Source organism: Aquarana catesbeiana, linkage group LG01 (genome assembly GCF_042186555.1).
Source record: "Aquarana catesbeiana isolate 2022-GZ linkage group LG01, ASM4218655v1, whole genome shotgun sequence".
Classification (NCBI taxonomy): domain Eukaryota; kingdom Metazoa; phylum Chordata; class Amphibia; order Anura; family Ranidae; genus Aquarana; species Aquarana catesbeiana.
Window position 1 is genome coordinate 560,589,755 of NC_133324.1, and position 14,207 is coordinate 560,603,961.

General features: G+C 42.9%; 1 protein-coding gene across 1 annotated transcript in view; it reads left to right on the plus strand.

The window, feature by feature from the left end:
- The window catches only part of PEX11G (peroxisomal biogenesis factor 11 gamma), a 42,828-nt gene extending 33,228 nt beyond the window's left edge, over positions 1-9,600 (plus strand). The window contains exon 5 of the mRNA XM_073596348.1: positions 9,128-9,600. Coding sequence (XP_073452449.1) covers positions 9,128-9,353 — 226 coding nt within the window. The 3' untranslated portion in view covers positions 9,354-9,600. The remainder of the gene's footprint in view (positions 1-9,127) is intronic.
- The last annotated feature ends 4,607 nt before the right edge of the window (positions 9,601-14,207 follow it).

Genomic DNA, 14,207 nt, shown 5'->3' on the forward strand with positions numbered 1-14,207 from the left:
CTAATGCCCATTGACCCATTGACAGCACATCTACCTGAGGGAGCGAGCCAAATTACCATAGCAAGTAACTTTAGATATTTGGGTGTGATGGTGTCACCAGACACTGCTGACTACATTCGGTTAAATTTGGGCCCACTACTGGATAGACAGCCGCAAAAATGTAATAGCTGGTTCAAGCTTCCCCTCTCTGTGGTGGGAAGGGTGAGTCTAATAAAAATAGTATGGACACCACAGCTCTTATACTTATTCACCCATGTGGATTTCTAACAAATGGTTCAAACGCATTGACTCCCTGATGCGTGATCTAATCTGGAAGAAGAAAAAGGCTCAGCTTGCCTACTTTACAATATGGGAATGATCGGAGAGGACTTGCAGTACCGCATCCCAAAATGTATTTTCTAGCTTCTCAAATTCAGCAATTGACGGGGTGGGGTTGGGATGCAGGCGGGGATCCCGTAGCCAAATTGGTGACTCTGTCCAACCCTGCACTAAAAGCTGCCTCCCATATGGAGATGGATATACCGAGTATCCCCCCATCTTCTTCAACAGGAGACCTCCTTAAAGTATGGAGGGCATTTCCGGGAAGCTCTATCTATCAAAGGCCCACTAGTGTTTACCCCTCTGGAGAATAATTCCAGATACCCGGAACTACATAAATTGCAGGGATTCTTTTCTTGGAGACAGAGGGGGATTTCCGCAGATCTACACAGGGACCATTCTGAAAACCTATGAACAATTATGCATGGAATTCATGCTACCCTCGAAAGGTTTCTATCAGTATCTTTAACTTAGACATGCCCTGCAGACTCAACAACAAACGCATTCCTTAATTGTGTTGACCTCTTCTCTGCTGATGAAAGTCCTTTGGGCAGATGCCCGGAGGGGACTGATATCTAAAGTATACTCGGAATTGATGTCCTCTATCCAGGATCCTTAAAATGTAGAACCCGGTGGGTGAATGACATTGACAATATAGGTGGGGATCAATGGGACATGGCCTTAGAATTGATACCCGCAGTCTCGGCTTCAGCTTCCCATAAGCTCTCGCAACAGTTTATTCTGCACAGAGCCTATGGGACGCCTGTGCTGGGGCCGGAGAGACTCCCTCCTATGCCCATAATGCAAGGTACACCAGGGTGATTTCGTAAACTTGATTTGGAGATGCCCAAAACTCCACCGTTACTGGGCGGAGGTGTCCCACTGTATCTCCAAATTGGTTCAGATACCTGTACCCCTGACTCCCCTGGGGTACCTGCTAGGGGCAATTGATGTAGAGATGTATCCGAAGGGTATGTATTACATGATCACCAGACTGCTATATCTGGCTAGAAAACTCATAGCTTGATACTGGATGGCATCTACGGTCTCCACTGGGAAACAATGGATCAAATAGGTCAACCCCCTTCTTCTTAGGGAACAACTGGCTTGCCTTCGCAGGAATGCTGTGCGAAAGTTTGACCTTATTTGGCAACCTTGGCTGAATGACCCCAGCCTTGTCCCACCGCAGTTGGTGATGGACAGGCTAACCCACCAAGAATAACGGGGGGGGCGGTGTAGGTGGAGGGGAGGGAGAGAGATAGGAAACACAGGTTATGTTATGTTCTACTGTAGAGCACTAGACTCCACACAATCCGTCGGCTGAGGAAGTGTTTAATACTGAGGTTTTAAATCTGGTCGTTAGTGCTAGTTGTTGGTTTAGTTGAAGATCACAATATCTGTAATATCTCCTGTTATTGCTAACTCCTTATCTATGTTTGGGACAATCTGTCCCTATATGTTATCTTTACCTATTTGATACAGTCAATGTATGAATTGAAAGAGCAACTTAACAATAAAAAAGTTTTTTGATTAAAAAAAAACATGGATAAAGCTTGTCAGTGACTTATTTTTAAACTTTTGCAATATAAACAGTCCAACTGCATTCTACAACTCCTGCAGAGAACCACAGACTTTGTGCACGTGGTCCTGTGTGTAATGTACCCTGCAGAATTATTTGTAGGTGAAATTGGGCAAATCTCCTACCAGCGAAAAACCTACATTGATTTATGAAAACAACAAAAATTTTCCTTTAGTTAGAGCTGATGCTATAACTTGATCGACTTTAGTGTCACAGTGCTGAATGAACTTTATTATCCCCTTCCCGCCGAGCATACGCAGATGTGCGGCCTCGGCTTTCGGGGGTTATACCGGATGATGCCCACAGTTGCAGGCATCATGCCGGTATTGTTTTTTAGAGCCAGCGATCGGCTTTCCAGGGATAACAACTGATGCGGCTAAAAGCCGCTCGATTGTTATCCCGGAGGAGCGGGAGGGGACGTCCCCCTCTCGCCGCTCTGAGCGGGCCTCCCATCCCACCGGGAGACCCGATTCACGAACCAGTCTCCTGATTGTAAACACGGAAGCAACGTCACGTCACTTCCTGTTTACTCAGCCGCCAATGGCGCCGGTTTAAAAAAAAAATACAGTATTCAGAATAGCCGAAAATGGCGATCTGAATACTTTGAAGTGCAAAGGAGGGATTGGAGGTCTTTTAGACCCCCATCCCTCCATAAAGAGTACCTGTCACCACCTATTACTGTCACATGGGATGTTTGCATTCCTTGTGACAGCAATAAAAGTGATCAATTTTTTTTTTTAAATACAATTTAATAATATAAAAATAAATAAGAAAACATTTTTTTTTGTAAGCACCCCGTCCCCGCGCAGCAAAGAAAAGCATACGGAAGTTGCACCCGCATATGTAAACGGTGTTCAAATCACACATGTGAGGTATCGCCGCGATCGTCAGAGTGAGAGCAATAATTCTAGCACTAGACCTCCTCTGTAACTCTAAGCTGGTAACCGTAAAAAAAATTTAAAGCGTTGCCTATGAAGATTTTTAGGTACTGTAGTTTGTCGCTATTCCATGAGTGCGTGCAATTATAAAGTGTGACATGTTTGGTATCAATTTAGTCGGTGTAACATCATCTTTCACATTTATACAAAAAAATTGGGCTAACTTTACTGTTTCGTTTTTTTTTAATTCATGAACGTGTCCCTTTTCCCAAAAAGTTGCGTTGAAAACACCGCTGCACAAATACAATGTGACATAAAATATTGCAACAATCACCGTTTTATTCTCTAGATTCTCTGCTAAAAAAATATATATAATGTTTGGGGTTCTAAGTAATTTTCTAGCAAAAAATACGGATTTTAACTTGTAAACACCAAATGTCAGAAATAGGCTTAGTCATGAAAGCTATTTAAAATAAAATTGTAAGTTCGATTCAAAATGGAGAACCTTGGACAGTGGCCTAGATTGGGATTAGATATTATTTACTTTGATTGTAAAGTGACTCCAGATGAACATTATTAAATAAAAAAAAATGCCTGTAAAGAAAAGGGTTCATACTTCCTGTTCTGCTCCCCTGTTGCCATTGGCCAAAAAATCATTAGCATCTGACATCAGCTTCAGCTGTTGGAAGAAACCACAATGCACAGAGGAGGACCGGTCATCTGACATGCCTGGAAGTGTGTTGGATGCTGAAGATTTTTTAGCCACCGTAGCTCTAAAACAAGGGAGGAATTGGCGGTGTGGATGAAGGAGCAGGTAGGTTCTAACCCTTTTTCCTTTTTCATACATCATGGGGACACAGAGTCTGGCTAATATTCATTACCTGCTGGGTTATACTCCATCATTAGGTGAATGGACACTGGTAGACCAAAGGTCTTCAGACAGGAAGTGATCCTATATAACCCCTCCCATACAGGAAGTACTTTACTTTAGTTTTTTTACCAGTGTCTGCGAGGTGGATGGCACGGTTTGTTTGAGCTCTCTGAGCTCCAGGTCTCTAGTCCCACAAACGGTTCCAAAAATGAATCAAGGGATTGACCGATCGGATCCATTTGACACAGGCTTTTATGCTTCTATAAATGGTACCCGAGCTTCGCAAAGAAGACTCAAGATCCTGCAAGGTTTTGCCTGTAACGTGGCCTCCAGGCGATGGACCCTGCAGAGTGGAAATCCTGGACACTACAGCGCTAAGGCATTTCCTGCAGGGTGCTGCTGTGCAGGTCCAAGGAAGTGGACCCTAAACATGAAAGGGTACCTAGTCCTTGAAGGTCCAAGTGACAGGAACCCGCCGTGAAGGGTGAAGATTGGGCCCTTAGCATCTAAGTGCCCCTGCGCCTGGACGGGTAAGTGAAACCCCTTTATTTTATTATTGTGGGGTGTCCCAGTGCTTGTAACAATCAGTCAAGCTAGCTAAAAGCTGGACACCTGTGTGCGGTGACCATACGGGGGAGTTCTGGGCTAGCTGTGGGTGTTTGCAAAGTGTACCTTTTTTCTGGCTGTTTTTTACCTGTATGATGGCGCATGATGGTGCGCCATTTCGCCTTGGTTCGCCATGGCATACGTGTGTTTGCAAGAGCGCCGCTGGGCTCAGCAGTTTGTTTGGCGGTCATGGCGCACCCGGCTTCGCTGCACATGCGCCATATCCTTTATCTGGGCGCACGAAGATTCGCGTCGTACGTGAATACAGTCACGCCCACTTGCTGGGACCACGCACATGCATGCGCACACACACGCATAGAACATTCCGGCGCACACCCAGCTTATTTAGGCTGTGCAGGCCAAGCATGTGGTTCTTCCAGAAGCCAGCTGTGGGGCACAGAGCAGGCTCTGAACAGAAACTTACAGTGGTTAATTTTTCCTTACCCGGGTCACGTGAGTCACCAGGTGTTGATTGGCAGGCTAAAGGTGCTTCGCAGGATTATTGCATAGGGGCTTGGTGAGCCCTATTAAAGGGTCTCCCTTCTGAGGTGTTTTAACTACAACCAAGTACTCTTTGTTTGCGGCATTGAATGTATTCCAAAAAGAGGAGTGGGACTAACACCATAGAGAAGGGCACATCTATGTCATCAGTAGTTCCTGATGAACCTAGTCGTATCCCTAGTGTTGTATCCCCTGAAAGACCAGAGGATCCTGGGCAGTCTGAGCCGCTGCGCCTATCTGGTATTGTGCCTACAGTCAACGCTGTTGCTTCACCCTTTATCACTAAGGATTAACTGTCCTCAGCCCTAGCCAGTTTGGAGAACAGGATTGCCAGCATGATTGCATCCATCCCGCAGGAAGCGTGACAGATCCCCCTCCCCGGAGTCTCCTAGTCTGGAGCAGGAATGGGTTGAGGATGGGGAAGAGCTGAAAGCTCAGGATTCGGTGGAGTGCCCGGCAGATGAGTCTGCTTCCGTGCAATCTGGACAAGAAGATATCCAGTCGATGTCTGCCTCTCAGTCGCAGAGGTTTTTGATCCTGACTCTGACCAAAATGGTTCATTCTGCCTTTAAGTTGCCTCTTGCAGAGGTGACTGAGCCCCCCTGGTCCTCTTTGGGATCTCTGAGACCTTTTCAGGTCGCACAGACTTTCCTGCTACACACCCTGTTGGAACAGGCGGTATATGCTGATTGGGATTATCCTGACAGGACTTTTTTGCCTGCTAAAAGGTTTTCCCTTTTATATCCCATGGATGAAAAGTTTGTTAAAAAATGGAGCATGCCAGCTGTAGATGCAGCAGTCTCTTCCTTAAACAAGAACTTAACTTGTACGGTAGATAACGCACAGAGCTTGAAAGACCTTGTTGACAAGAAATTGGAGTTATTATTAAAGGCTTCCTTTTCTTTGGCCAGTCAAGCTTTTCAGCCAGCTGTTCAAGCAATTGGTATTTGCCAGTCCGTAAAGGACCAGATCAAACGGCCGGATAGGCCTAACCAGGAGGCTGACCTGCCTGAAAGTAAGACAGATATTCCTTGAGTGCTGTGTTTTGCTGTTGATGCTTTAAAGGATTCAATACAGCAGTTTTCTCGTCTGGCTCTCTTGTCTGTTCATATGCGCAGACTTTTATGGCTTAAGAACTGGTCAGCCGAGCTTCCTTGTAAAAAGTTATTGGAAGGTTTCCCGTTTCATGGGGAACAGTTATTCGCTGATCACTTGGACAAATATATCCAAAAGATTTCCGGAGGGAAGAGTTCTCCTACTTCCTGTGAAGAAAAGCACCAAATGTCCCTCATTTAAAAACCCAAGGACTGCTTCCTCAAATGTCTCAGCGTCTGGGCGGTTCTGCCGCCAACAGGGCGCTAGGACCAGGGGCAAGCCGCAAGACCAGGACCAGAATTCTTCTAAACCCAGCATCAAGCCCTCCTTTTGAGAGGATGCCCCCACTCCATCAGGTGGGGGGAATGCTGCTGCACTTTGCGGACATTTGGAAAACAACAATTCAGGACGAGTGGGTCACCTCAATTATATCTCGCGGTTACAAGCTGGCATTACGGGGGATTCCCCCTCAGGTTTCTAAGATCCAGCCTTCCCTCGGATCCTCCAAAAAACGTATTGCTTCAGGCACTACATCATCTAGTGCATCAAGGAGTGATTGTAGAGGTTCCTGTATTTTAAAAGGGGCACTGGGTTTTACTCAAACCTGTTTATGGTTCAGAAACCAAACGGGGACACAAGGCAGACCCTGCCCATCAACGTCCTAGAATTACAGGCAGTAGGTCTGGCACTGCGGTCCTGGATGGTAGAGCTTCAGGACTGCCCCATCAGGGTTCAGTTTGACAATGCCACAGCAGTGGCCTATATAAACCACCAAGGCGGTACCAGGAGTCATTCAGCTCTGAAGGAGGTGAACTACATACTAGCCTGGGGATGGCCAGAGGTCGACCTACTGGCATCCAGGTTCAACAACAAGCTACAGCAATTTCTGTCTCGAACAAGAGATCCTCTGGCAATTGGAGCAGATGCTCTGATAGTTCCATGGAGCCAGTACTCCCCTGGTTTTATGCTTTCCCTCCGATCCCTCTCCTTCCACATTTTGTTGCGCAGGATTCAGAGAGAGGGGGTTCCAGTCATTCTGGAGGCACCAGCCTGGCCCAGAAGGCCCTGGTTCCCAGAGATTGTGAGACTGAAGATAGACGGGCCATGGAGGCTTCCACGTCGCCCGATCTACTGTCTCAAGTTCCTATATTCCACCCCAATTTACAGTCTCTAAATTTGACAGTATGGCTATTGAAGCCAGGGTGTTAAAGGACCGTGGCATCTCGTCGGGACAGTGGTGTCTACTCTAGTGAACGCTAGAAAAGCAGTCACTAGGAAGATTTAGCATAGGGTATGGAAGACTTATATTGCTTGGTGTGAAGCCAGAAAATGGCATCCTTGGAAATATGTGATTGGGAGAATTCTCTCTTGTCTACAGTCGGCTGTGGAAATCAAATTGGCTTTGAGTACAATAAGAGGGCTGAACCCTGACCTATCAGTGCTCTTCCAAAGGCCTTTAGCTTCCCATTCACTGAACCTTTTATGCAAGGGGCAACTCGCTTGCTTCCACCCATTAGGTCACCTATATGTCATTGGCACTTGAACTTGGTGCTGTCTGTGTTCCAGAAACAACCATTTGAACCTATTAAGGAAATTCCATTAGACTTGCTGTCACGCAAGCTAGTTTTCCTGATGGCTATCACCTCGACTAGAAGGGTGTCGGAGTTGGCAGCCCTTTCATGCAGGGAACCATACTCGATCCTTCACCATGACAGAGTCGTGTTACGACCTGTTCCATCCTTTTTGCCAAAGGTGGTGTGGGCCTTTCATTTAAATCCAGGATATTATTTTGCCTTCTTTTTTCTCTCAGCCTCGTTCGGCAGAAGAGAGACGACTGCATTCTTTGGACATTGTCTGGGCAGTCAAGGCTTATCTGTCTAGATCTGCAGAGATCCAAGGATCAGACTCGTTTTTTTTTTTTTTTTTTTTCGTTTTACCAAAAGCACCCAAGAAGGGGCAGGGAGCCTCCAAAGCTTCCATTGCCAATTGGGTCCGTCAATTGCTCATTCAGGCCTACGGTCTGAAACATAAAGCTCCTCCCTTTAGGTTGAGAGCTCGTTCTAGCAGGGGTGTAGGAACCTCCTGGGCTTTTCGCCATCAGGTATCCCTGGCTCAGATTTGTAAGGCTGCTACCAGGTCTTCAGTGCATACGTTCCCAAAATTTTATCAAGTGGATGTTCGAGCAGCCGAGGATTTGCCTTTCGGTCGAAGTGTACTGCGGGCTGCCGTATAAGTTCTGATGGCTATTGCTTGGCAGGGTGTCTCCCTTCCCTCAAGGCTATTGCTCTGGGACGTCCCAGCAGGTAATGAATATTAGCTTGACTGTGTCCCATGACGTTTGAAAAATAAAATAGGATTTTTACGTCATACTTACCTGTAAAATCCTTTTCTTTGCGAATATCATTGGACACAGAGATCCCTCCCCTCTTTTTTGAGGATTTGGTGCTTGCTACAAAACTAAAGTGCTTCCTGTATGGGAGGGGTTATATAGGGGATCACTTCCTGTCTGAAGACCTTTGGTCTACCAGTGTCCATTCACCTAATGATGGAGTATAACCCAGCAGGTAATGAATATTAGCCTGACTCTGTGTCCCATGATGTACTCAAAGAAAAGTATTTTACAGGTAAGTATGACGTAAAAATCCTATTTTTTGTTTTTTGCAGGCAACCTTAACTAGCTACACTTTAAAACGTTTCTTTCATTTCAGGTCCAATCATATTTAGGCCACTGTGCAGGATTCTGCATTTTTGTATTCTGTGTACCAATGAGTGATTCAGTATTGCATCATGTCTGATGAAGAAACCTTACATGATTTTAAAACTTGTATATTCATTCTGTTGTTTGCCAATAAACTGTCTCCCTTTAATTCCAAAATTTCTGATTCCAGCTTCACTTGAAATTGCATTATTTTTATCTGTTTTAGCAGGACAGCCAGCTCTCAGATCCCATGCTATTTAACCATATTGGGTAAATTGCTAAAACTGGAACAGAATCTGGAGCAGCTGTGCATAGTAACCAATCAGCTTGTTCAGTTAAAGTTGAACTAAACTATCCTGTATTTGCAACCAAGGATTCTGTCTGCTCCAGTCTTAGTAAATTCTCTTCACAGTGTTTCTTGCTACCAAAATGTAGCCTTCCACTACAATTGGTCCACCCACCCTTCCTAACTCTAACACACAACCAGCTAATAAATATATATATATATATATATATATATATATATATATATATATAAAATTTACTAATAAAATGTCTGATATGTATTTGTTATTTTACAGGAATGGTATGCCAAAAAGCCGGGGTGAAATCAAATTTCAGATGAGGTCAGAAATTTTGTGCATCGTAAGCTGTCTCTCCGATCTGACTAATGCCATCCACTGGATGCCACCGGGATTTCTGTGGGGTGGATGCTCTCCTACATGGTTTGTGGGGCTGATGGGGACAATCTCGTCATTGATTGGAATCTACCAGACTGCTGTTGGCGGAAGTGCTGCTGGTGTATGAGATCAAGAACACAAGAGTAGGCTTTAAACCTTGTGGGTTCACCTTGCCTCCTGCCTGAATTTTGTTTCTAAAACTGGACTGATCTGCTGTTAAATGCTGATATAAATAATCAGTGTGTGGTAAGCGAATTGTTATTTGGGCTCAATCACAGTAGTAATCTGCGTGTACTGCAATGCAGGTATCTCAGTAATTTGCTTGACTAGGATTTTTATTTTTTTTAATAAAAATGCAGCTGGATAAAATTTAAGTTAATGTAGGTCTTTAAAATGTTATAATTTTATGAAATCGGTTATCAGTTAAAAGTAATCTGACAGAAATTGCATTTGCAGCTAAACTGCAGCTTTAGGAAAATCGTACAGCAGGTTTAAAGAAATAACCCTTCTCTGTGTGTGTGAAAACAGTTAGGGCTTATTCATACTTGTATTTACCAGATGTGTTTTGTTATCAATGGAAGCACATCAACCCATAGTTTCACACATTGTAGTGCACTTTGTTTTTCACATCACCATATGTGAACATTAGTGTGCATTCACAAGCACCTAGCAACTAGGTTTGTGTCATACAAAACTAGATAATACAAGGCATCATTTTGTTCCCTACAGATGTCACTCCTTTCTTTAACGTTAGATGGCGCTTTCCATATAAAATGTACTATAGAGTATTTTGTAGAGGTGTTGGGATGCTGTCGTTTACGTAACCCCATTTACAGCATGGCCACAGAAATGTCCATTGCTTTTATGCCTAGACCTGCAGTTCTTCTTGAAAGGACAATTTCTTGCCTCAATTTGCACTCCACACAGTCCATTACTTACCTCTGCCCTGGTTTCATGGTTTCATAGTTTTAGCAATCAGGGGCATGCGGTGCCTGGAACTGCACATCCTTTCTTTCAAAAGCATTCCTGCTGGATCTTTTATCCTGTGCGTACACACCATAACCCCACTCATTTCTATGGGGAGAGCTATACTCCGGACCCCTGGAGCCTGCCTCGAATCTGGCTTCCCATAGGAATCTGTCTTTCAATATGAATGAATGAGACCATGGAGCCAAAGGTACAGTTATTTTTTACAGAGTGTATTCCATTATATATGATCATATATAATTTTTCCTTAAAATGGCAACAGAACTTTTTACTAGTGTGATTTAGGAAGGATGGCTACTTTGCAAAAGAAATTAAACTGTAATTCCACTTTTGTCTGGGTGATCTATGTACATTACAAGGATTATAACAACCTTTGTTGCAGATTCCTACCTCTTGTTATTCTGAAGAAATCCCTGTGTGTTCCTCTGTGCCTCTGTTCTGAATGGGTCTAATAGGAGTGGTTTCATAATTAACTGTCAGGTGTGGAGCTACAGGGCACTAATGAGGAAATCTGCTGGGCCTGCATCCCTTTAGATGGGTTTCTATTGAAAGTTTCTAAAAAAATTCCCTTTTTTTTGCAAGGGATGCCTGAAATCCAGCTTGTATCTTAGCCAGACTTCTGGTAAACTTAATTGGCCAATCACACAAGCAGGAAATGATGTTTCTGGGGAGTGGTCAGTACACACTCTGTGTACAGAAAACTCCAGGTAGCCATATTGCAATGTATTCTCAGAAAATTACAGTGGATGCAGATTGAAAAGGAAAGGTAATTATTAACATTCAATTACAAAATGATTAGTGTCGCAATCATATGTGCTATAATAATTTTTCTTTCTTTACTATTTTTTTTTTCGCCACCAAAGTGGAGTTACCCTTTAACCACTTCAGCCCCGTAAGGATTTGCCCCCTTAATGACAAGGCCATTTTTTGAGATACAGCACTGCATCACTTTAACTGACAATTGCGTGGTCGTGCGACGTGGTACCCAAACAAAATTGACTTCCTTTTTTCCCACAAATAGTGATTTCTTTTGGTGGTGTTTGATCCCCTCTGCGGTTTTTATTTTTTGTGCTATAAACAAAAAAAAGCGTCAATTTTGGAAAAAAAAACAATATTTTTTTAGTTTTTGCTATAATAAATATCCCCAAGCCAGATTGTTATTCCTAGCTAGTATGAACACACGATCTGTCTCTCCTCTCCAGACAGAACTGGGATTTGTGTGTTTTACACACACACACACAAACAAATGCCTGATCTGTCTCTCGCGCCTGCCTGGCGGTCATCACGACTGGCGGCCACATGCATCGGCTCCCCTGCGCGTGCCTGCTCTAGCTGTTTAAAGGGCCGGCGTACAGCTATGGCGATTTGCATGAGAGAGCCGACCTGCCACAGTAGGATGACGGTGGCTGATCGGCTAGTGGTTAAGTAAATAAAGTGTTTTTGAATAAAGCAATGCAAAGGAAGCAAAATACATTTAAAAAATGATGCTGCCTTCATCAGTATTTGTCAACCTTCTATTGTCCTTTATCTTTGGGAATATTCTTGGTGAAAGTTTTGGTGCAAACCGCAAAGTTTTTAAAATTGATTATATCTATTTAAATCGAGTATGCTAAATCAAACCAAAAAGTGTTTTTTCCCAGAAAAAAAAAAACAGCTTTTTTTTTTTTTTTTAAAGTGGATTGCTAGATGTTTCCTTTTGTAAAGTGAGATAAACACTGAACTGTTTCGTTTAGTAAGAACCTAGTTATGACCACTAGAGGGATCCAAGTTATGAGTTTCAAAGAAAGGACTCTTTATAACTACTAAATTGCCTGTAAAATGAACTATAGTATTTTTAATATTTTTACGCATACATATTAAAAAGATGTTGTAATGCTATCGGTGTGTCAGTTTTAAAACTTATGTATAGTATACTGGATGAATATATTTGGGACTAGTACCTGTCACTTAAACAGACTCTTTTTCCTGATTGTACTTTGCTTATCCTTTTGCATCACTGTGTAAGGTGAAGTCTGTGTGATTGAAAACAATAGGCTCTTTGCAGTCTCAAATGCTATGAAACACTCTTGGTGCTTTTAGCAACATAAGATCACATGATCTAGGCTCTAGGTCTCCTAATGGAACAGGTTTTTTTTTGTTTGATTTTTAGCAAGATTAGGTGTTCTTTTAACGCAAAATAATGTTTATTTGTGGGCTAATAATTGATGCGAATCATACCATACTCCTAATATTAAAATAGATGTTAGCGCTTATGCTGAAAAATGAAACTGTACAAGCCCAATCCAGATACTGGTTTCTTTCTTATGATTCATTCCCACATGACACAGAGTTTCACATACAGCGTTTTTTTAATATTTGTCATCTTGTTATCCTTTCCCCTTCGAATGTTATAGATTGACCTGCCTGCCCTCCATCAGAACACACACAAAGTAAAAGTGAAAAACTGTCAATGTGGTGCTGATGAGCAAAGATACAGCAGGTGAATGTGCAAGTGTTACCTCTTCTAGACCAAGGTCATTCGATGTACATACAGAAAGATACAGGTACAACCCTTCTATCCTGTTTTACACCACAGTCTTTGGTGCAGCACCTCCCTGTCAACCAAAGTCTGCTAAGTTACTGACACCCTACATAAAGAGAATCCAGCAACATGGATGCTTAGCTCTTAACTGGAAACCTGTGCTGTCAGTAACCAAGGAGAGAAATCTAAGGATAACAGGGCAGGACTAGCAGTTGCTTTAAATGGCTGCACCTTTAATATGAGAGCAAAGAAGTGGCCTTCCTTTTTTTTCTAGAAGTCACCCACATATTACAGACCAATGCATTAATTCTACCTCTCCTTCCCCTAACCCCAACAAACCCCAATTACAAATAAACAGCATCCACAAGCCACACAGAGCTACTGTTTGGGACAAATGGGCACCTATGACCCACACCAAACCTTGACTAATGAGCACAGCCATTCCTTCACCTGGGGTATTTAACACCTAGGGCCCAATGATCGGTAACCCGCCCCCCCCTTCCACTAAAAGTTCAATGCGATAAGCATGTATGGAGTGTGATATGTCCACACTACAGTGACAAATGGTGTGTTCTAAAATATTCCAATATTTTAAAGTTCAAAGGAGCCTTCTTATTTACTGTAATGCAGTCAGGCTGCATATATTATATAGTAATACATATGCCAAAATAAAAAAAAATACCTAATTTCTACGTGTATTTTTATATTATCTTCATAATCACTCCATCAGAAGGCAGTGGGGGGCTTGAACCCACCCAACGCCTCTCCTCCCACTACATGTAAAAGTAATCTAGCGGCTGCTAGGATTGCTTTTTCACTAAACAACATTGCCACCTTAAAAAAAAAAAGATACTGGGATGATACCTCTAGCTGCTGGCATTACTCCAATATAACCACTCAAAGTCCAGGACATTATGACGTCCTACAGGCAAGAAGTGGTTAAAGAATGCTATACTGTGCAATCTCCTGGGGAAGTACGAAGTTTTGGCTTCTTTGTCCATTATCTGGAAATTTTGCATCCGTGAACCAGCCGGATTAACTGCCATTTCAGAAGCTGCCCTTGATGTTTGTGCAGTGTACAGGCCACAAAGTTTCAAGGAAAAAAAGAGTTCCATTGGGTTATCAAATTTCCAAGATGGATGGCAGTCATATAGGCTTTGTGAGTGCAACTCTTATGATATGTTCTATTTTCACCTGTATGTTATGGAGAATATGTAGATGGGCCAAGCACATATTTCTTCTAGAATTGGCTATCACCATGGACAGCAAACCCAGTCTGCCTGCATAAAAGCAGTAATGAACTTTAAAAACAGATATTTATTTTTAGTAATTTTATTTCTCTAAATAAAATTCTGGGACAAATGCCCAGTGTGTTTTTCATAGTCTCTGTTCTACAAAGGTTTAGGAACTTAATTATATGATCTGTTTTAAGCCATCACTTGTATTCCTAAATTACATGCTATTCCAGACAAC